The sequence below is a fragment of the Conger conger genome, chromosome 3 (genome assembly GCF_963514075.1).
Source record: "Conger conger chromosome 3, fConCon1.1, whole genome shotgun sequence".
Classification (NCBI taxonomy): Eukaryota; Metazoa; Chordata; class Actinopteri; order Anguilliformes; family Congridae; genus Conger; species Conger conger.
This window is the reverse complement of record NC_083762.1, coordinates 37,878,378-37,902,475: the sequence shown is the minus strand read 5'-3', so window position 1 is coordinate 37,902,475 and position 24,098 is coordinate 37,878,378. Positions and strand designations below refer to the sequence as shown.

Sequence of the window (24,098 nt, the reverse complement as noted above, 5' to 3'; positions counted from 1 at the left end):
ATCGAATGCGCCAAGTTCTCTTGAATAACTCGTATGAGTGATTTAAGAACAAATCAGTTTGTATGAGTTGTTCTTGCACGAGTCCCATTGCCTTTATGCCTTAGAATGATGTCCACAAATGTGTTAATACTTTTTGAATTCACAAAGTTGATTGTCAAAATTTCAGCCACTCTTGGAGAGCGATTAGTTAAAATTTATTTTACTGTATATATAATATAAAAAGGATTTATAATATATTTAATTTCCCTCACACTCCAAGAGTGACTGAAATTTTTAGCTGCACAAGAAAATAATTGAATCCTAAATTCACAAAGTTAAAATTAATTAAAATAAATATGAAAATAACTCATGACAATGTGAGTGTCCTGAAATGTCCTGAAATTCATTGAACCCAGTATAACTATCATTGACTTATAAAATGATTTGCATGCTTGCATTCTTCACGCAAATTACAGGAGTCAGTCAAAATGTGCTTCCTGTCAAAATGCAAAATAATTTTATTTTGTTCAAAAAATGAACTGCGCAGGGACATTTGGGTAATAAAAACAATTATCATAACTCTGATAATGAAGTAACATTGCGATTCAATCCTTTTTTATCTGCAGAATCATTTGCCGAAGTAGTCCTTGATGTTTATTTTGCATGAGCTCTCGGCTACAGTTCCTGGGTGAGCAGAAGAAGTTCCTGTTGCGGCATCATCCCATTCATCTGCAGCCTGAAGGAGGATGGCCTCGGTCTCATCATCGTCCTCTGAGAACGATCTCTGGAACATCTCTGTGATAGTCCTCTGCTGCGGGTCCTAAAATGACAAGATCAAATACAGTGAACTCCTGCGCACTTTGTGACTCATTCCACAGGTTTAGCTTGCCTTCCTGGGACGACCTGAATTTATGTGGGAGGTTGGCTGGCCTACCCTGCAGGAGAAACTGGCACGTTCCGCATTTTCCGAGAGGTTGGATTCGGAGAGCCCGGCCTGTTCCAGCACATTCATCTTCCCCTGGATCATGGGCCTGCGTCCAGCACAGAAGCAGTGCCAAGGAATACCATTACTTTCCCAAGATTAAGGTCACTTTTTCACAAGGAAACAGTATAAATATGAACAGCCTTAGGAGCCAATCCCACCAAATGCACTTTATCGGCTGCAAACGCCTTTATACTTATTTCTAAATGGGTTTGAAGCATTTTCCACGCTGCTTTTGTGCACCAAACGTTCATCTGCCCTGGGCACCCTCAGTGTTTTTAGGTGCTCGTCCAGCAGCAAATTATTCTATTTTAATGCGCACGTGCGCCACATCACTGTCATTCTTTTCTCTGCTGTCGAATCGCATGAAAATAGAGAGCTTTAGATTCCATTGTAAACGAAGACGGAGAAGAAATTGGTTGCCACAGCTGATACCGTTTCGCAAAAGTTGTTTTGTGTTTCAACTCGTTTTGACTCCAACTGAAGTGCCCTCCACTTTTCCTTCCTTCTGGGAAAATGAGTTTGTTAATATCATATGAATGTTAGCAAAGGGATTGACAGCAGAAAAGACGCATCTAGCGCTTTCTACAGAGTAGGTTTCATGAAACCATACATGTAATGCACCTTGCGTTTTCAAGCCTATAAAGTGTGTTTGTTGGGATCGGCCCATAATCCACTACATCGTATTTTAAGGACAGACAAGTTAGAGATAGCCAATTACCAAAGGTAGTCGTCAGCGGTCCCTTTAGCCACCAGGTAGTGGACGTCCACGTTGCTGGTCTGTCCGATGCGATGCACCCGATCTTCCGCCTGGATTAACACCTGGAAAACAAGAAGCCGTCGTGTTGAGGCGACACACAAACGACAGGACACACAGACCGTCAGCGGCTGCGACAGGAAGGCGGTCTCACCCCCGGGTTCCAGAAGAGCTCGGCGAAGACCACCAGAGAGGCCGAGTGGAGCGTGAGGCCCATGTTCGCCGCCGTGATGGAGAGCACCGCCACGCAGCTCTTCTCCGAGAACTGGAACTTGGTGCAGAGCGACTGTCGCTCCACGGAGGCCGTGGCCCCGTCGATGCGTATGTAGTTGATCCCCTGAGGAAAGAAGGAAAGGCTCCTAAGGGGACAAGAATTGTTTCTACCATAACCGACGACAGTTACAAATGAAAGGAGGCCTGTTTGTGACTTCATCAGGGTCAAATGCGTAGTTGTTTTGGATTCAAATACTTTGGATTCAAATACTAAATACGTAATTGTTTTGGATTCAAACACCAATTGTCTATGCCTTAGCTTGTCTAGAAGCTATGAAATACTCTCAAAAAGTACAAACCCTGCCTTCTGGTCCTCTTGGTTGGTGCAATTTCCCCAGGCAAGATTAATCGAGCACAGAAAAGTATTTGAATCCAAAATAATTACGTATTTGACCCAGGCCTGCTCTTCAAGTGTGTCTTCACCTTTTCCACCAGCTCTTTGACCACGCTATCCAGGACAAGCTTGTGATGAGCGAACACGAGGAACTTTTCTCGTCCACATTCCAGCAGGTCTATGATGTACTCGCTGAGGAAACAAGTCACACAAGAGACCAAAACACTGAGGCATACCTGTACCACTAAAAGTTATCTCTGAAAACTCAGTCTAACTCAGTGATCTTCACTCCTGGCGCAGGGCGTGCTGGTTTTTGTTTTCGCCTTAATATCAGCAACAAATTCAGACCCATGAGACCAGGGCTACATTTCCCGTCAAAACTTAGCGAAACGTTTATTTAAACAGAAACGGTGGCACATTGAACATCCTGCAGCAAACCAAAGCAAGGCTTTAAGTCATAGGCCAACGACATTATTTATTCGGGCTACACCCCCGACAGATCGACCAAACGAGAACAAACATACCTCAAACCTGTTGTTAAACTTTGCAAACCATTGGGAGGAAACATATTACTCACAGAAACTGTAGCAAAATGTAGCAAAATGTTTTCCGATTGAACGCCCCTGGTGAGGTGAGTTAACTGAGTAATTAACTGCTTTAATTGATCAATGAAGTCAATAAGCACACTGTGAGTGAGGACCACTGGTCTAACTCGTGAGTAATAATGATCTTATCTCAAGAACTAAACGCTACACTAGGGATGCAAACACTTTAAGGTTGAAAAGGTGATAAAATGGTGGTGGGAACTTAATGTTTTGCTACCAACTGTATGATGTCAATATGACTTTAAAGTTGAATAAGTAAATGCGTTTTTTGTTTTTTTTTGCCAATGTACATAATAGCGATGTTGTGACCTCATCTGTATTATCCAAGCCCAGGTGCAAAATGGCTGTTCAACATCCTTGAATAATTTTCTGATGCAAGAATGTCTCGACACACAGTTACCACAGGTCACGGAAGGGTTCTGAAATTACAGTACACATTATGGGATTGTGAATAATTTGGGGATGAACTCACTTGATTGCACGGACCTTAGCCTCAGCTGTTCGGTTAAAGAAGACCAAAAGAGCTTCTTTCTCCTGCTTCTTCTAAAGATTTAAAAGACACAAACATGCTCAGTGTTGAAGGAAAAAGGACAAATAATTATTCCAAACCTTATCAGACTTTTCAACTTATGTCAGTAGGTTATGAATCTAAAAATATTTCCCCAATATGGAAAATGTGAACTACTCAGACATCTACAAGAGCATGCCAAGGATTACTAATGAGCGCATGCATATGTAGCACATCCTTGTACGTAATTATCCTAAAGTACCATCTCAATAATTCCTGCTAATTAAACTTATTCAGATGTGATTTGATTTTACATTAAATCGTGCTGACAGGTTGCACCATACAGAATCAGGACAGAGGGAATTATAAAACATTTGTACCAGAATGTGGATCTGATCAACAGGTAAATAGGTAAGAGATCCCCAGAATGCTGATCTGTTAAACAGTGTGGATCTGTGACTGCCAATACTGCCAAAACAATATCAGGGCAGCATTAGCAAAGGGGGAAAGACCGGTTTTCTGCCAGTCAGAGGGTTACCGGTTTGGCGAGTTGGTTGGTGCCTTGCATGGCAGCCAGTTGCCGTGTGTGTGTGTGTGTGTGTGTGTGTGTGTGTGAATGGGTAAATAAGAGGCATGAGCCTTGGATAACAGCACTATATTAATGCCGTCCATTTAGGATTGACTTTATTGGCCAAAGAACATTTCACTTTTCCTAACTTCACAACCTAGCCAATTCAATGCAGAATTATTAGCTTAGCAGTGGCAGTGCCTTTCATTGTGGTCTACTGTGGGCTGCTGTGTTCTGCACCTTATCCTTTAGACTTTAAAGACAACATGCTATAAGCTTACTTACTGTACCTTCAGGTAGTGAAACAACATCATGAATCTCAGGCTGGGCCCAAGGCCTCCCCCCCTCTACTCCAGTGGGGTTCTAGTCTATCTCTAAGGACGGCAGGCCCACACAAGCGTCCATTTATTCCGAGGAAAGGGAGAAATGTGAGAGAGGAGGCTGGGAAGAGGATGTAAGGTGGCGGTGAGGATAGCCCCTGGCACCGGACCATTTTTCTAGGGTGGAATCCGAAGAGCGATTTTCCACTGTTGCCAGGGTGAATTAGTGTCGCCCACACACAGCCAAACCCACTCTCGTCCAATCCCTGTCATTTCCTGTAGCATCCCCAGGCTTCAGCTCACAGGGTGAGACTATTATGAGGTCAGATAGAGGACACAGGACACTCCTGTGCACTACAGGCAGTGACACTCGAGAGGACTCTGCACTACAGACAGTAACATTCCTGAGAAGACTGCACTACAGACAGTGACACTCTGAGAAGACTGCACTACAGACAGTTACACTCCTGAGAGGACGCTGCACTACAGACAAAACTTGCCACAACTTGGTACAAGGACTTAGAAAATGAACATACAAATACACTGTATAAACAAGCGATTTACACAGTGAGCTAGACCCAACTGATTTCTTCGTTTTAGCTTGCTTGCCTATTTTTAGGTGAAATAATAATAGCTGCTAACTTAACAAGAATGTGCAGGTCTATAGGACTGCTGTGTAATTAAAAAGGGACCTTTTTCAAACTAAAACTCTGGACACTGGAGAAAAATGCAATTGGGGGAAAACAGCGTGTTATCTGCATTATCTGCGTACTGTATCAACAGCGTATAACTTTATAGTGTGAGCAAGCCGTAAAGGCCAGTTCATACCGCCTGTATGGATTAACATAATTTAGCTTTAAAGACAACTACAACACTGTCCAGTCCAGGGTAAACTGTGAAAACTAGCTAATGGGCGATGAGAAAAAAAGCTAAATCCAACAGAGGGACCTTCGGTATTGCTGAGCAACTCTGAGTTTAAACGGGGGGGAAATAGAGTAAAGAATGGTAGCAAGTGAAGCCTAAAATGTTAGCATGGGAGCTACAGGGTAAAATTCAGCAATTGGGACTTCAGGCACACTAAAATCAGTTGAAGCCACATTAAGCAAAGTGCTTGTTTAATGATTAAACAAATTCAATGAGGTGCAGAATTTCACTGCAAAGATCAAATTGGTTCACCTCTGCCGAACCACATAAGGCAGAAATATTTAGCCAGTCATCACCCAGGGAGGGGGTGTTTTAATTGACAATGATATAAGACAGAACGAGACAATGATATGATACAAATTCAAAAAGACAGTGATAGTGAAGGTGATAGTGAGAGAGTGTGACAGTGATGATAATAATGTTCCTTGCCATGCTTTGGCAATACAAATGCTAATTCTGTCATGCCAATAAAGCACTTTGAATTTGAGAATGAATGTGACGGTAAGACAATAAGGCATGAAATAGTGAACATAACAGATGAAGAATATGTGACAGTGATACAATAAAGAATGTGACCGTAATAGTGAATGTAACATTGGGAGAGTGTGCGACAGTGATAATGAATATATGGTAAATGGTTGGCATTTATATAGTGCCTTTATCCAAAGCGCTGTACAATTGATGCTTCTCATTCACCCATTCATACACACACTCACACACTGACGGCGATTGGCTGCCATGCAAGGACCGACCAGCCCGACCAGCTCGTCAGGAGCATTTGGGGGTTAGGTGTCTTGCTCAGGGACACTTCGACACAGCCCAGGCGGGGGATCGAACTGGCAACCCTCTGACTACCAGACGACTGCTCTTACTGCCTGAGCCATGTCGCCCCCATGACAATGACATGGGATATGACAATGATATGATAGAAAATTACAGTGCTAATGAATATGACAGTGATATGATAAAGAATGTGATAATGAATAACAGTGGGAGAGTATGCGACATTGATAACGACTATGACAATGATCTGGTAAAGATTATGATAGTGACACTGAATATAATAACAGCAGTACAATGTGCAGAAGTGATAATGAAACTGACAGTGACGTTATAAGATTGCGGCTCTGATAATGAACGTAATAACCAAAGTAAAGCATCAAACCACGACACAGATAGAGTCGGTGTGCACGGAGGAGAATGTGAGTGAGTGTCGCGTGGCTAAGCGTAGACCGAACACACAAAAGCGAACTGTCCCAGCCGGGGTACCCACGTTTTGGTGTCCCTGGGCGAGCTCCTTGGCCGCGGCGGTCAGGGCGGCCTTGGCTCGGCCGGTGATGCCGTCCGTTGTCACGGTGACCACCTTGCGCTGCTTGGCCGGGAGCTGGGAGAGGACCTCGCTCTTCAGGCGCCGCAGCATGAGGGACTCCTCCAAAAGGAGCCTGAGCTCAGTGAGGTTAGAGGAGCCGGAGTAATCCCATCCCCACGGCAACTGCAGGGAGAGAGACCGGGGGGGTCAGAGTAATGCAGCTATGGAGGGAGTCAGGGTAATGCAGCTATGGAGGGGGTCAGAGTAATGCAGCTATGGAGGGAGAGAGACCGAGGGAGTCAGAGTAATGCAGCTATGGAGGGAGTCAGAGTAATGCAGCTATGGAGGGAGTCAGAGTAATGCAGCTATGGAGGGAGTCAGAGTAATGCAGCTATGGAGGGAGTCAGAGTAATGCAGCTATGGAGGGAGTCAGGGTAATGCAGCTATGGAGGGAGTCAGGGTAATGCAGCTATGGAGGGGGTCAGAGTAATGCAGCTATGGAGGGAGAGAGACCGAGGGAGTCAGAGTAATGCAGCTATGGAGGGAGTCAGAGTAATGCAGCTATGGAGGGAGTCAGGGTAATGCAGCTATGGAGGGGATCAGAGTAATGCAGCTATGGAGGGAGAGAGACCGAGGGAGTCAGAGTAATGCAGCTATGGAGGGGATCAGAGTAATGCAGCTATGGAGGGAGAGAGACCGAGGGAGTCAGAGTAATGCAGCTATGGAGGGAGTCAAGGTAATGCAGCTATGGAGGGGGTCAGAGTAATGCAGCTATGGAGGGAGAGAGACCGAGGGAGTCAGAGTAATGCAGCTATGGAGGGAGTCAGAGTAATGCAGATATGGAGGGAGTCAGGGTAATGCAGCTATGGAGGAAGTCAGGGTAATGCAGCTATGGAGGGGGTCAGAGTAATGCAGCTACGGAGGGAGAGAGACCGAGGGAGTCAGAGTAATGCAGCTATGGAGGGAGTCAGAGTAATGCAGCTATGGAGGGAGTCAGAGTAATGCAGCTATGGAGGGAGTCAGGGTAATGCAGCTATGGAGGGGGTCAGAGTAATGCAGCTATGGAGGGAGAGAGACCGAGGGAGTCAGAGTAATGCAGCTATGGAGGGAGTCAGAGTAATGCAGCTATGGAGGGAGTCAGGGTAATGCAGCTATGGAGGGGATCAGAGTAATGCAGCTATGGAGGGAGAGAGACCGAGGGAGTCAGAGTAATGCAGCTATGGAGGGGATCAGAGTAATTCAGCTATGGAGGGAGAGAGACCGAGGGAGTCAGAGTAATGCAGCCATGGAGGGAGTCGGAGTAATGCAGCTATGGAGGGAGAGAGACCGAGGGAGTCAGAGTACAGCAGCTATGGAGGGAGTCAGAGTAATGGAGCTATGGAGGGAGTCAGGGTACAGCAGCTATGGAGAGAGTCAGAGTACAGCAGCTATGGAGGGAGAGAGAACAGAGAGGAGTCAGACACACACACACACACACACACACACACACACAAAACAAAGACACAGAGAGATCAGTGATGGAGGTGCCAGCATATGGGTGGATACAGGCAGAAGAGGGGAGATCAGAGAGCCTTCTAAAAAAATCTACACTTTCACAACCAACTCACAGTCCGCCCTGATGCTTAGGAAATCACAGGTCTCATTGGCAACTAGAATCTACAGGTACAGATCTACACATACAGAAGGGCTGACATATCCTACACCTGCTTTTAAAAAATCCTTTATTTAACCATAGGAGTTCCATTGAGTGCTTCACTTTTTCGACGACCCCCTGGGAGAAATGCCAGAGAGAACAGCTGCAAGTTGGAAGATGAGAGAGAGAACAGGGGTAAAGCTCAAGGGCCTTCTTTTTTTTTTAGTTTAGGGACCTGACTTCCTCTCTCCAGAAAGTCAGAATCCCAATGCGCCCACCGGCAATTCAACAGTTGCCAGGCAAGCAAGCTACCGGTAGGCTACCCTGCCGCCCAAAACAAATGCTTTATAGGTAGAACAAGTCATAAAAGTCAGTCCTGGGGAGAAAACAGCACGATTATTGCATCTGAAAGTAATGCCCGTCAGAGGTGTATCATAAGCCTTGTAAGAGACTGCTAATTAAGGAATGACTGCAGAGCTGTACTAGACGCAGCTTTCACTGCTGTTGTTGCTAATTGGCAATCTGAACCACCTAGCTCCCCACCCAGGGGCAGCGCTCTGTCTTCCCAAATCTGAGACGTGCTTACTTAAGAGATTTATTTCACTCCTGCTGTTATGCAGCCAGACTTTCTGCAGGTGATTCTCCAGGAGGTCTCCAAAATCAGATGTCCACATCCTGATACATTTTTCTGTTTAACCATGAAGTCCCTCGAATAAGAAAAAAAAAAAATTCACGCGAGACTTGGCCAAGACCAGAAGCCACAAAGTGAAAATATAATACGAAAGTAATTGCGCTATTCACAGAGGCTTAGTTAAAACAAAGAGTCCTCACAAAAGAGTTAGGCTCTTGGGTAATGAACTAATTCAATGGAATAATCATGTCTAATTTAAAAGAGCTTTGGATGTTATTTCAAGTCCATGGTGGTAAGAAAGACAATGGTGCTTTCCCAAGTTCACAGATTACTGTCGGAGCTCTGACAAGAGCATCAGTTGGAAGGCCGGTCATTAAAGAAGGCTACTTAAATATAATAGCAGTCTACCTAAAATGAATTCATATGTAAAAATGTGCCAATGGTGCCTGGCTGGATAGCCCACCCTCACCCCATAGGCTGAGTCTTTTTTTATTTCATCCAAAGAAAAACAAAGCTTGTTCCTAAAAGAAAAAAAAAAAAGAAAAAAAAAAAAGCCAGGTTTTACTTTCAACTTCTTGACAACATTTTCAATCATTTCAGTTCAGGATCAGGACGGTCTCGTAAACCGAAATAACCATCTTCTCCCTCCTCTAGGTCTCTTCTCCCAGCAAACATCCGGCTGTCAAATTCTGTCACAGTAACAGGGAATCAAGTTCCCGCTCACTCAACTGAATTCATGCATCGCTGATGGTACGGCGCCCAACCCAGACTGTAAAAATTCTGATGTTAAAACTGCATGCTTCATGAGTAGCTGAAGGTAGCCCGCTGAAAAATGCTTTGTAGTTTACCTCACAATTTTCTTTCTCAGCTGGAAAATGAAACAATTTTTTTTTTTAATCAATAAGAAAAAATACACCAGATGAAGTTCTCAACTGAACTGCCAAGTGAACAAATAGCCACACAGGCCCGAAAGAGTGGTGAATCCAAGCAACTGTATTTATGTTTCAGGTTCCTCAAAGAGCAAGACCTAACGCCTTTATAAAGCCTATAAACCAGAACACCAGGTATGCAGGTTGTTTTTGCATCTGACATTCATATGGAAGCTAAAAATGTATATTGAGGTATCTAAGCCACTAATACCAAATATTGTGTCGTACATTGGTTATATATTAAACATCCCAAGATTATCTTATATTGTATATTATATATGGGACGAAATGAGGAAATATGAGGCTAGATATGCTAAGTGTTTAACTGTAAGGAAAGACAGCTCATTGTTCAAACAGCTGTGAACAATGAGTTTATGGCCCCTCCCTTAACATTGGATCAAATTGTAGATCAAATCCCCCAAATCACCTATGAAAACCACATGGACTCTCCAATGGTAATGTTAGGAGTCTACACAACTACTGAAACAATCATGTGTAGACTGTGCTGCACAAGTCAACAGATCCTGACTGGACAAACAGAGGAGGCTTAAAGGAAATCAGGTGTTCAGCTGCTAGCCTACGAAACCTGAGCTTCACCTCTCCCACACAAAGGAGCAAACGACACGGGAGGGCGTGGGCTTGTCACTTGCCTGCTTGGCGGCACAGTAGCGAGACCCAAACTCGTGGAAGCGGGGGAAAAAGGCGGGCTTGACGGCCAGGATCTGAGTGTAGAGCTCTGAGGGTCGTGACATGGCGGGGGTGCCGGTGAGCAGGATCACTCTCTTAGCAGCCTGAGAGGGCACGGGGACCAGAGAACCCGAATCAGAGGAGCACTCAACACAACATTACAGAACACATGTAACAAAAGTCTTAGGCACCCAACATTTAAATTTAACATTTTAATTAAAACTTTACATAAATTTGGTCTTTGTTTTCTGCATTAGCGTGTCTGTCGAAGAGCAAATTTGAGATTTCCAAACATTCATTTTACAAAAAAATGTAACGTAATAGAGAAATTTCTGCATTTAAATAAAATAACATTATGTAATGGACCACTTTTCAGATAAAATGAATGAATGTCTGTAATTTCCTGGAGAGCCAGAAGCAAGTGAAACAGTCAAGGTCTGCAGAAGAACTGTGTCAAGTTCTGCAATATGTTTGGAACAAGCTACCGGTCGATTTTCTTTTAAAACCGCAGCACAGTGTTCCCAAAAGAATTGATTTAGCTGCACGCTTTAAGCCATTACATTTACTAAAGCAGGGGTTCCCAAACTGGGGGTCGGGACCCCATGTTGGGTCGCTCAATTTCAGGATGGGGTCATCTGATAATTTTGAAAAAGATGAAATGTCATTTTTGTCTCTTTAAAATATGTGAATGTAGGTAACTACATGTTTAACATTACAACAACCCAACTATAAAAAAGCAATGAGTGGTATTTCCAGTATAGTCATGGCTAAAGGGTGTGTGAGTAGGGTGTTGGGGTCTGCAACACCTCTGGAGACCATGTTATAGTTTGTGATGACATTTACTAGACGTGTGCAGTTTTACATGTGCACATTACATCACAGTAAAGTGGCTATTCTCTCCCTGTGCCACAGCATTCATCTGTAATGGCTGTAATTGTGGGTATTCTGACAGAGAGGGTGCAAAATATGAATGAATTAATGAAATCATAACCCAGTGAAAACGAATGCGATTAAACTAAATGACAATTACTGGAGTCTGTTTCCTGTCAACAAACTAGATGAGTCACCCTGTAATAACAGCGGAAGCAGTCAGAGCAGTACGTTATCACTGGTTGCACCAACTCCTGGAGTTTGAATTTACACACTGCTGCATTCAAAAGGGCTGCACCCAGTAACAAAAACACAAAACGTTAACTACAAAACATGCACAAACAAATGAGGTGAAGCTAGTGACAGACTCCTATTCAGAAGCAAATATCTAAACATACATTTCCAGATCATTAATCTGAGTAGTTGAAATAATCAGAAAATGTGAAATTTGTTTTTAGATACCAGCTCCCCGAAGCCTCAAAAGTTAGTAGAAGCCTGCATATCTAAATTGTCAAATGTAGCGGTCTTCATTAACATAATTACTTGCTGCACTGGAAATACCCCAAAACTGTGCACAAGATGGCCGTTGTGCACCTTCAGATAGCTTTCAGACGGCTTTCAGTAAATCTGCCCGGCGACAGGCAGGCCTCCCACAATGCCTAGGGTTCGGGGAACAGAGGGGTTGGCGGTACCTTAAGCAACGGCAGAGCGGCCTTGCAGCGAGCCGTCTTAATGTTCTTCAGGAAGTGGGATTCGTCCTGAAGTCAGAAAGCAGAAGAAATTGAATTAAGAGAAGCCCTTAATCTCTGACATTGACATGAGCAAACCCAGCGGCTCAGACAAGCACGCCGTGGCATTTATGAGGTTTGGACTCACAGCCCCTCGGGTGTCCTGCAGCTGCAACATAAGCCGTTTGACACAACGTCATGCTGGCATTTACGGACATCCTCTCATTCAGTAAAACAGAACCATATGAACACGCAAAAGTAAATCCTTTTTCTATTAAACTGTAGGGGTGCAATGGCATCGATCCGGATAATATCGGTTCAAAGGGCAACAAATTGATCCAATCGACAGAACATGTCAAGTTCGATCCATATTGTAATAAATCACAGTTAAATATTTATTTAATGTCCACAATCTTATGGCAGCTTGCTCTCTGGAAAACCACCAACATCACTGTTTATGTTTCAACTTAACCTCATCATCATTCGCCTTAGTGCCATTTTTACTTCTGTTAAACATGACGGCAATAGGTTTTTGCACTTTCAAACTCATTTGGGTTGTATGCGTTTCCTGTTTCTTACTCTATCAGACCATTTAGATAGTATTGTAGAAAAATTGGTGATATTGCCAAATATCAAACCATTTCCTCAAGAAACAAAAATGTTATCCAACTGTGGCGAAGCCTGAGGTTAACTCCCCTATTAAACTGCCAGTACAACCTCACAACATAAAAATAGACTGCCTGACAAGGTAATTTTTTCATCCTTACCCAACCTGGAAAATATTTTTCTATTCTCCGACGCGTGCTAACAGTGGACACACATGGAGTGAGTGCTCACCATGATGAGCATGTTGAAAGGGTTTGTGGGTTGCTGCTTCTCCATTTTGCTCAGCAGGTCATAGCTGACGATGTTGACCTGGCCTGACCGCAGGTTGTCTTTTCCCTTCACAACCACGTTGATGTTCTCCGGACTCAGAGAGGGCAGCCATCGCTGAAACGCCTGTGTGGGGAGAACCGCGCATCTGGGACAAGACTCACACTCACACACCCCCTGGCTATAAGAAGGGAATGATAACCCAGCAGCCCAGACACACACAAACTCACAGACCTCCCTGGCTATAAGGATACCCTAACAGCACAGACACACACAAACTCACAGACCTCCCTGGCTATAAGAAGGATACCCTAGCAGCACAGACACACACAAACTCACAGACCTCCCTGGCTATAAGGATACCCTAACAGCACAGACACACACAAACTCACAGACCTCCCTGGCTATAAGGATACCCTAGCAGCACAGACACACACAAATTCACAGACCCCCCCTGGCTATAAGAAGGATACCCTAGCAGCACAGACACACACACTTACAGACCTCCCTGGCTATAAGAAGGTTTCCCTAGCAACACAGACACACACAAACTCACAGACATACCTGGCTATAAGAAGGGTATCCAAGCAGCACAGACGCACACACACACACAAACTCATAGACCTCCCTGGGTATAAAAAGTACAGGCTTATACCCACAGATCTCAGCAGCTAAAAGTTGGGAACCCCTGTAGCAGACACACAAGCTCACCTCCTCCCCACCTAAAATAAGAAACTCAGGGACCATCCGCAAATTTACACCGTGCACAAAATAATGTGCACCACATTCATCAAAGAGATGAATGCAAAACTTTCATTTGTTGGAAGGTACAGAACCGTGAAGGGCATGAATAATTTCTTGGGATTGCAGAAACTGCAACACAATTTTTTGGAAATGACTTTCTGAAAGGATTGAAATGATTTTGTGCATTAGCTGGAAGTGAAGTGACACATGACAAGTGACGCAAGTGAAGCAAGTGACTGAAAAGTAAAAAGCCTAATAGTAAGTGCTCAAAAATAGACAGTTGGTGCAAAAGTTATTTAGAAAAATTTTATCTGCAATTTCCCTTTTGCATCTTACAAAGTAGAGATATTTTGATAACTGTGCACGTTTTGTCTATATTGGAACTTAATGTTACTCTACTTAATGAAATGCAAAATTGAATTTCTTTTTGGCAAATGAAGGTTTGGAAATGTCAAATGGGCACTTTTCTAGTGACACACTAATTCAGAAAAGATAAATATAACATATCTAAGGCCAAATCTATATTAAGAAATCTAGGGTGCCTAAGAATCTTCATGGTACTGTATGTGAAAACAACCTCATGTACACTTCAACAGATCTGGGCCAGCACCTGTATCCTTATTTTTGCACAAATGCACACTGCTCTCACAACCGCAGAAGTCAATGTTCAGTGCGTTAAAGCACTTTCCCTACCGGGTAATGGTCCCTTCAGTGCCTTATGGTTCATTCAGACACAGTGACTGTAACACAGTCTTTGACCTGAAAAGAGAGATGATTGACACTTTTGCCCATATCTAATTTCATGTATCCAATGGATGGATACGGTTGACTGGGTACAGTGAGTGGAAGTTTACTGTAAAGTTCTGGCTCATAAACTGGGCAAATATCTTCCTTAGTGACTGTTAGCCGTTTTATGAGATCTTCTAGGTAGATTCAGTTACACCAGACGACATAACATATGTGGAGACGGGTGGCCCATGCAGACTGCTCACTCTGCACCAAGGGTACAAATAAATTTAATCATTTCATATATTTGATTTCAGTGTGTTAGTCAAGAAATATTCTACGGCAAAAAAGCAGTCATTTTAAGAACATTGATCTCTTGTGTGGGCTCTTCAGGTTGCCAGGCAGACACTGCCATTTTTAATAGAACAGGGCTCTCTGGAGACAAGGGACAAGGGGCATACAATTTCATACTGTTGTGTTCTTTTGTGAAAATAAATTACCTGCAGGAGTGCCCTAGGGCCACAGGGAGATAGAGTGCTTTACAAAAAAACACACCTAAGTAACACAGACCACCAAATTTCTCTGTCAACTCCCCGCGAGGAAAAACCATTTCCCCCGACTGAGAACTGAAATTGGTTGGAGCATTAAGGTTGCCATGCCGCCCGTACAATTACAGAGAACAGACCAAACGGCCCAGTTCAGTCAAATAAAAGTGAATAATAATCACGTCCCAAGCACCAAGTTCAAGTGGTGCTTCCTGGTGTTGCCCCCGACATCACTATTCCCTCACAGAATAAACTAGTCTATTTGACATTAGTCTAAGAGACAAATAAAATGGCTACTAGTGAAAGTTGAGAATACCTCAGCCCAAGTGAAGCGAACCGAGGAGGGCGTCACCACCAGTAAGGGCCAGTCCTTCCTGTAGAACGCAGCGATGCAGATGGCCTGTATAGTCTTCCCAAGGCCCATGTCATCAGCCAGGAGGAGCCGGCCATCCCTGGACACCGCAAAGCTGCAGAGACAAACGTGTGCATGGAGGTATGCACACACTCGCAGGAATACACAACGAACGTGTGCATGGAGGTATACACACACACAGGAATACACAACAAACGTGTGTTGGAATACATGCATGGAAGTACACACACTCACAGGAATACACATCAAACGTGTGCAGGAATACATGCGTGAAAGTACACACTCACAGGAAATACACAACAAACACACACCCGTACCTCATACAGAATGCATGCACACCACACAACCACAAACTCACGCAGGCACACACAGAGCCAGACAACAGCCACAGCCCCAGGCCCAGGCCCAGACACACACTGAAATAACACAGCTCCAGCACTGTAAATTCTTAGATAGAGCCGCACTGATAGGAATACAAAAGCTTTATAGAGAGAGTAAACAAACCAGTTCATCATTGCAAAGGAACAAATTCACTTTTGGAGCCCCAAAGGCATAATCTATTTGCTGCTGATGGGTTTAGAGGTACCTGGATGAAATAAAATGCATAATGAGCAGAAGGCAGTGAGAGTTATGAACCTTGAGTGAATGGACTGGATTTAGCGGTACCTCGGTTTGCTTAATTTACTTTGCACTAAGTAGCTTGCCTACAATTACTTTACAAGGCCTATCAGTGCAACTAAATAGCTACAAGTAATGGTATCCCTTTAATGAAAACAAAACTCTTTATAACAAATTCTACCTTGTTAGTACTCTGTTACTTAAAATTAGCAATCAACTAAATGTAGTGTAACAAATAATGTTAGCCACTTGGCTACTCAAGACTTTAGTATGCATGGCAGCATGCTAACAAGTGTAGCATTAGACAAAGTACATTTATCCAGGCTGAGTTATAATAGCAATTCTCTGAAATTGAATCTACTGCTACACTGTTATGCAGCATAATTCGAAATATTATGGCCCAATAAAATTGTTGGTAACACTTTACAATAAGGTTACTGGAAAGTTAATCTGTGCATCTTCTTTTATGCATTAGTACATTATTAATTAATGTTAACAACTACATTAATTTGTGCCAATTCATATTGGAATGTAAAAAACTGCGTCTTTCTTAATGGCTAATTCTAGGTTTATCCAATGGTTTGCTAATGCATAAATATCCATGGAACTAATACATTAGCAATTAGTTAACAAATACATTAACTAATGAGAAGTTAATTTCATGCTTACTTAATGTATTCGTACATCAATGAATCCATTTTCACTACGACATTAATTCATGCCAATTCTTATTCCCTTCTTGAAAAGTGTGACCAAATTCTTTCCGGAACACTCCGCATACAGATGAGTGCATGCCATGGCTCCTCAGCCGCACAGCAGTGATGATGGGGCAGAGGGGGGAACCTACTTGACTCCGTGTCTCTGGAAGGGCATGAGGCTGCGTGTGAGGACCGGGTCCACGTCGGACAGGTCAGCCTCGGGGATCTCTGAAAGGCTAGCCTGGCTCTGCTCAAACTGGGAGGGGAACGCCTGGATCACGGCGCGAGGGAGCGGTTCCACCTCCACTTGCGGGATCCCGGTCAGAATATCCACTGGAGGAGAGACGCAACCATGACCGTGCGCAGTCAACCACAACCACAAACACACAGGCCGAACTCACAGGATTTCAAGAGATTATGGAAAGACGTTCGAGACAGAAGCTTCAGACATGGTAGGCTTCACGCCACAGTGCACATGGGCCACATGTGGTAGCCCAAAATCCAACAAAGTTTCTTTATATTAGGGTTGCCATTTTTTGGTTCACCACTTGTATACTGTATATGCAGACACAACATACTTTCATGCAGATTCACGTGCACACACTAATTCAGTGTAGTCCGTAATTATTTGAACAGTGAAACATTTTTGTTATACTGTACTCCACCTCATTGAATTTGAAATAAAACAAGAACAAGAAAGATAAAGTGGTTAAGGTGGGTTTTATATCCGTATCAGGTGAACAGTGTAAAAATTGTGGCCACTTTTATACACAGTCCCATCCAGTGTAGTGAACGACAGAAGAATCCTTTGAATGTGAAGAGAAATCCCTTTGTAACTTTTCAACAGATCAAGAACTCTCTCCAGGACGTAGGCGTAGATGTGTCAAAGACGATCATCAACACAAGACTACACCAGCATAACCTCAGAGGGTTCATCACAAGATGCAAACCCCTGGAAAGTCTCAAGGATAGAATGGCCAGGACATTTTGCAAAAAAGTGCAGAGAGTTCTGGAACAAAGTGTTATGACAGATGACAGATGAATCATCAACCTGAACCAGAGGGATGGAAAGAAGAAAGGAGGAGTGAGGAGAAAAGAAATTCCTTGATGGCTCATGATCCACTGGAGCTGGCTCACTTGTGTTCATTGATGATGTCACTATTGATGGCAGTAGCCAGATGACTGAGGACGTATACAGAAACATCTTGTCTGCTCAGATTTAAGCAAATGCATCAAAACTGATTGGATGATGCTTCACCATCCAGCAGGACAATGATCCACAACATACAGCCAAAGCAACTAATGAGTTTATTCGGGCTAAAATGCGGAATGTTTTGACTGGCCAAGTCAGTCACCTGACCTCAATCCAACTGAGCATATATTTCGCTAGCTGGAGATCAGACTGAAGGCAAATAGCCCCCAGAACAAGCAGGAGGGCTGCAGTACAAGCCTGGCAGAGCATCACCAGGGAAGGTACCCAGCAGTTGAGGCAGTCATAATATTAAAAATGATGTATATTGAGTAAATTTGTCCAATTAAATTTGGTCCGCTAAAATGGGGGGTGGAGGGGACCGTGAATAAAAAGGGCAGCAATTCCAACACGTTTCACTCAACATGGATGTAACAACCAAATTACAGCTGCAAGTCTGCACTTTAACCACATAGTGATTGTTTTATTTCAACAGTTTGCTTACTGGAGTACCGATCGAAAACAAAAAATGTGTCACTGTCCAAACACTTACGGACTGCACTGTACACAAGCAACCACGGAAACACTCATACCTACAAATCCACAAACTTGCATGCATGTGCGTATACATACACACACACACACACGCACCTGCACATACAAGCATATATACAGACACGGCTATACTCACTTAACTTCTTGTAATCTTCCAACAGAAAGTTCCATTTTCTGGTCTTCATGTCTAATGTAAAAGAGAGTAAGATGTGAATGTCGCAAAATAATTTTCTCTCTGTAAACTGTTTTTTTTTTTTTTTTATGTACTCCAAATAAAGAGGACAGTGATTTATTATTCAATAAACCGCAGGAAGATTAGATGATGAGATTGCAAGAAGATTACCAGGTTGGGAACCTGGCAAGAACACAAGAGAAACCACCTACTCTTTGTGACAATTGTCAGGGGATCTTTAATGACCCCAGTCAGAACCAGGGTTTAACATCTGAAATATGTTATCTCCTATCCATCCATGCAGTGGAGTTTCAGTTTTATTCTTGGTCCAGAAAACAATCCACCAACCTTAAATTAACAGGCAGTATGGCTGCTAGCATTAGGGAAGAGCTTATTAAACCGTCACACTCTCTTAATCTCTTATCTCAGTAAAGAATGAAGAATCCATCAAATTAACGGCAAAATAGCTTCAAATCACCAGCACCCAAAATCCATTCAATTTCCTCAGTCTGCCTTCCAGAATACAAATGAAAAAAAAGCACGCCTTTCTGAGATCTTAAACGAGCACTCCCCCGAGGCCCTTATCAAGTTCCAACCAGACAAGCGTTTTGGAGCGAAAACCCAGATGCTGTCTCACCATAATTTTTGGAGGGCATCTTTTTGAAGGCGGCGATGACGTCCACGTGGTATCCCACGTCCACCTCAAAGCGGGAGCGCGACGTCAGGGAGCAGCCGCCCTGCACGACCGCGCCCGGTTTCTGCCAGCCCTGGCACAGCCGCATCAGGGCAGCCAGCGCCGCGCAGTCCCGGCTGCCCCGGCTGGCGGCCGAAACGTCCAGGCCCTCCATCCCCTCCAGGGGCTGCAGGGAGACCGACGCGATGCCTCCCGCCTCTTCCACTGACGGACAGAGAACACCGGGTAAACCGCGTTCGCAGCAAACCGATACCAATGAACGATTTTAAATGAACATTCCATTTAATAACAATGGTATTAAACCTTATTTATATAGCACTTTTCAAAAGCAAAGTTACAAACTGTGTTACGCAAAATTCAATAAAATCGTACAGGACAGGAATAGGACAAATATTAAACAGTGAACAGAATTAGTCAAAAACATAGTAATAGAATACAACAAATGCATAAATAAATATAATGAAATTTATATAAAATAAAATAATTAAACAATAAATAAAAGATAATAAAATACTAAACTTAAGAAATTAGTTTGCCATTAATGTCTTTTTACTGAGCAAATTAGGACACGACTTAGGTCTAGCAATACTAGCTAGCATTCAAGACGTGTGTTCAAGACGGCAAACATCAGCCAACGTTAGCGAACGTTCCCCGTCTTGAACGCATGTCACCTGAACCCATCCCTGACACCAGCCGTGCGCATTGAACCCCATCCATAAACCACGGCAGCGGATTGAACTCAAATAATATTGCACAACACAGCCCATACTGTCAGTGACCTAAAGAAGGTCTCAAGACAGAAACTTGAACTGGTTTCCATAAATGATGAGTACTTTATCTCATAACTACCATTCAGCACCAAACAGATCAATTATTATTTGGCCAACCAATCAACTTGCCAGCCGATTTATAAGCCCGTACCCTGTCCAGCAGTTTTATTTCCGTCATAAATTCCTAAAATGTGCGTTACAATGTGTTATAAACATATATAAATATGAATGATAATAATACGATCAGCCGTATTATTAGTACCATACAGAAAGTTGAAACATACTTAACTGACGGTAGTCTTCCAGGCTGAAGTTCCACATTTTTGTTGCGGGGTCTGTTGAAGAACAGGAAGGACACTACAGAATTTGGGAATGCTTCCACTTGGGAATTCAACAGTACAATTATAAGCTTGATACATCTTCTCATTTATCTGGTTTTCTGAGACAAAACACTGCACATTCATTAAAAAAATCACAAGTAGCCCAAACAAAGTCAGAGTGAACGCAGAATGTTGAAACCACAGAAAATGAGCCCTGGGGTTTAACCGATCTGGGAGCTTTCAGATCAATTATGTAACAAACCTAGGAAGAACAGTACAGCTGCTGAAGAATACATACAAAGCAGTGGCAGAAACGTGGCAAGCCAAGCCTAGAAAAATGTATTAAAAAAAAAATTCTAAATGATCCCGTTTTGTTCCTTTTACATCAATTCAATAATGTGGTAACAGTAACTTCGGTCATTTTTGCTTTTACTTTGAAATACTTTGCAAAATAAAATCAATATTCAAACATCTTAAAATCCCCACTAAGGTTTGAGTCAACTCAATTTCCATAATTGTGACAGATATTGTAGTGCAAATGCATTATTGAGTCTACTGGACAGAGTATGGATCGAACATGAAAGAGACAAAAGCTCTCATCGCCAAGTGCCAAAGCATAATAAACTGGTGAGGAAAAATGAGGGCAGTTGTGAAACATCTGATCAATACAACCTCCTTGTTGGTGAGGCCCCCCCAGCCTCCTTAGTAGTACAGTAACCAAATTTCCACCGCTGATAAAAACACACACCTGTTGAATCAAACCCTCTCCCACTGCATACCTTATGACGACAAAAATACTATGTATGTAGAACCAACACAAAAAGGCAGTGAACCTGTCTACACCATAGCTTACCATAGTTCCTGGACGGAATGTTCTTGAACACTGCAATGAGCTCTGTGTGGTAGCCCACCTCCACTCTGAAGCGTTCAGGAGAGTGAGACACACACTTTCCTCTCACAGAGATAGCAGGCTTCTTTACAGGCACAGTACTGGTGGAGGTAACAGTGGAGGATGGCATTTTCTGTGGGACCCGGTCAGATTTAGATCCATGTCCATAGAAAGTACTGGCACTGGCCGGGGGTGCACTTACTGGGGCCACGTCAGACTTTGGTTCTGGGGGTTTAAAACTGGAGAAGTTCACAGAAGAGTGGGAATTTATTCCTTTTGAAGTAAACTGTGCCACAGGTAGAGGGAGTGGATCTATAACTTTAATCTGAAGAAAAAAGGGGAAAGAGAATGTAGTAAAAATATATTTCTTCCCAGATAATGGTTAACAATGGGTAACAATATGTCTTTCTTTCCACATAATGCACAACAATTAGGGTTGCGGTGGTATTTACCTGTTTTGGAGCAGGGGCGGCCAGGGTGCGTCCTGGTTTTTGCCATGATCCAGGCGACAGTTGACCGACCGTCCGATCTGGGCCCTGGCGAACGTGCTTAACAAGGTACGTAGCCGCCTCCGTAGAGGGTCCTGGTCGCGGCGCATCAACAGCACGTGTTGAGGAAAAATGAGATTGTGCATGGGAGGTAATATTTTGAGGGGCGGTGGGATCATGATGGCATGACCCAGGTTCCCGTTGGGCGAGCCTCTCTGCCCTCCTCGCTAAAGCTCGCTGACGGTTTTCCTCAATCCGCCTCTGTTGTTCTGCGGTTAGAGAGCCTGACATCGCTGACGTTACAGTTCCAAAGCTATGTGAGAGTATAAGCAATTCACCGATGTGCAATCATGCTGATAAAAAGACATACACAAGGCAGCAACGTTGCAACCATTCTAAATGGTAAATGGTAACGTATAAATGTATTCGTTAACATTAGCTAGCAACTAAATAGTAAAAAATGTGTCTGGTCTAAATGCACTGAAAAATGTAAGATCTTCATCTGACTATATACTAACATTAGGTAGCTAGCCAGCTCGCACGTCGGACACCGATTGTTTACATATAGGCTAATCTTGCTAGCCTATGTGAAGTTAGCAAATCAATTCAATAGTGCCATCAATTCAATATATCAGGACAAAATAAAATAGTTTACTCTAACTCAAAACACTTTAGTTCTTGGCAGCATTACATTATATATGTTAAAATACTAGGTACAGAGCTGGCTACCGGTTAAACAAGTACATGCTATCCAGTTTCCGTGTCTAAAGAGGAAAGGGCGTGACATGGAAAGAAAACAGTCCGGTTCCATTTGATTGACACTACTGATTTCCAATCGTCGGCTTGCAATATAACTACGGTATTCGATTGAAACAAACTTTATTTGTAACCATGAATTTTGTTCAGATATTGACTAATTCACTTTTCAGAATCGCTATGAAGGCCTAAAATAACCATTATTATAATATTCTAATCTAACAGCGTTCAGTGTGTACTTTTAAATGAGCACTGATGATACGTTTCCTTTTATATAATAGCCTATTAGCTTTTTTATTTTCAGTGTGCAGAATTACCTTTTCCTATTTTAACTACGATTTGATTCTTGCTCCTCTGCTAGGCCTAAATATTAACATTCAGAATGTCGCGTGGACAAAATACTTAACAGTTAGGCTACTTAAAAACAAACAAATAAAGTACATCAATACAAAAATGCATAATACGTTCATACAATGCTCATAAATTTGTATCCTTCTACATAATCCATATGTCAGTGTGGAGGGAACTGTGATACATTTTATCACTGCTGAAAATTTAGAAAATAATGAGAACAAAACATGCCCTGTTGATTATTGAGAGAGCTTGCATTGCATGGCTTGCCTTGCATTCACTATGTACTGTAAGCTCAGTACAGTACATCTTTGTGTCTAAAGACTAAATATTTCCCCTATACGCCACCAGTTATATTTGTTTTATCAAACATATCATCTTAACTATTTGAAGACTAGGTTTTTGGAATGTTCTAGAACACAATTGCTTTCAATTATGAATAGCGATTGTGACATCAGCATTAGAATGTTCAGCTAAGCATATTCTGAACACATATTTCTGATTTCACACCTTAAAGGGTTAAGTATTATGAAAATAACTTAACCCAAACTTTCATAATACTTAAAGGGTTAAGTACTATGGGGGAAAAAAACATTTTCAGATGAAACCACAGGGATAATGAAGACGATAATGAGGATGAAATAGATCTGTGCCATCACCATGCCCAGAGAGAGAATTAACTTAAGGCAGATCAGATCAGAACAGGGAGTGAGGAGGGATGGTTGGCTTCATATTTGGTAAGTTTTATTTAGGCAGCAACATCACATAATGGTTAGGGAAAGGGTTTGTACCTCAAAGGTTATAGGTTCAGTTCTAAGCTGGAATGTTGTCATTGTACGGTTGGGAAGGGTACTCTATCTGAAGTGATTCAATTAATTGTCCAGCTGTATAAATGGACTGTATTTAAAGAATGTAGGCTGTGTACGCTTGCAGAAGGGTGTCTGCTAAAATGCCCAGGAAGGCTAGCATGGATAGACAGGGGTTAAGTGTTATGTTTCTATTGCATTTTCTTTTGAAGGCTGTCAACCTTATCAAAAGAACTGTGTGCCATTTACAAACAGGCTGTCACAGATTTTTTTTGTACCTTGAACATTTTCCACAGGGATCAAAAAAACCTAGTGAGCCAATGTGGGACAATTATTATCTTCATTAGTAATAGTCGAAGAAAACATATTTAAACAAATACCCCAGCAAACATATTTAAGAAAATACCGAGGATGACAGTGTGACTTAAGTCTTGTGTTGGGCAACTCTGCATTGGTGCTATGAAAAGGCAGTCCATTCAGGGATTTGAATTGGT

The 24,098-nt window shown here is 42.7% G+C and overlaps 1 protein-coding gene across 2 annotated transcripts; it reads right to left on the bottom strand.

Moving 5' to 3' along the window:
• Positions 1-473: 473 nt before the first annotated feature.
• Positions 474-22,445, bottom strand: smarcal1 (SWI/SNF related, matrix associated, actin dependent regulator of chromatin, subfamily a-like 1). 2 transcript variants are annotated; one of them, XM_061236762.1, is made up of 17 exons: positions 21,656-22,445; positions 21,168-21,528; positions 20,279-20,329; positions 19,168-19,428; positions 18,495-18,545; positions 16,764-16,947; positions 15,242-15,392; positions 12,875-13,036; positions 12,002-12,067; positions 10,403-10,543; positions 6,524-6,742; positions 3,403-3,473; positions 2,415-2,517; positions 1,873-2,055; positions 1,683-1,783; positions 914-1,010; positions 474-799 (listed from the first exon to the last, which is right to left on the bottom strand). In XM_061236762.1, exons 1-17 carry the CDS (start codon positions 21,980-21,982, stop codon positions 608-610), a joined length of 2,721 nt encoding a protein of 906 aa, XP_061092746.1. In that variant the 5' UTR covers positions 21,983-22,445; the 3' UTR covers positions 474-607. The 2 variants fall into 2 exon arrangements, with proteins under 2 accessions (XP_061092746.1, XP_061092747.1); XM_061236763.1 differs by having other exon boundaries at positions 21,168-21,442; positions 21,656-22,007.
• Positions 22,446-24,098: the final 1,653 nt, after the last annotated feature.

Excerpts from the sequence above, each read along its gene's own strand:
- smarcal1 (XM_061236762.1), bottom strand. The coding sequence starts at position 21,982 with ATGTCAGGCTCTCTAACCGCAGAACAACAGAGGCGGATTGAGGAAAAC. Across the intron at positions 20,330-21,167 it reads CATTCCGTCCAGGAACTATG|ACCCCGCAACAAAAATGTGG; the intron begins GTAAGCTATGGT and ends GTTCTTCAACAG. Across the intron at positions 18,546-19,167 it reads GATGCCCTCCAAAAATTATG|ACATGAAGACCAGAAAATGG; the intron begins GTGAGACAGCAT and ends CTTTTACATTAG.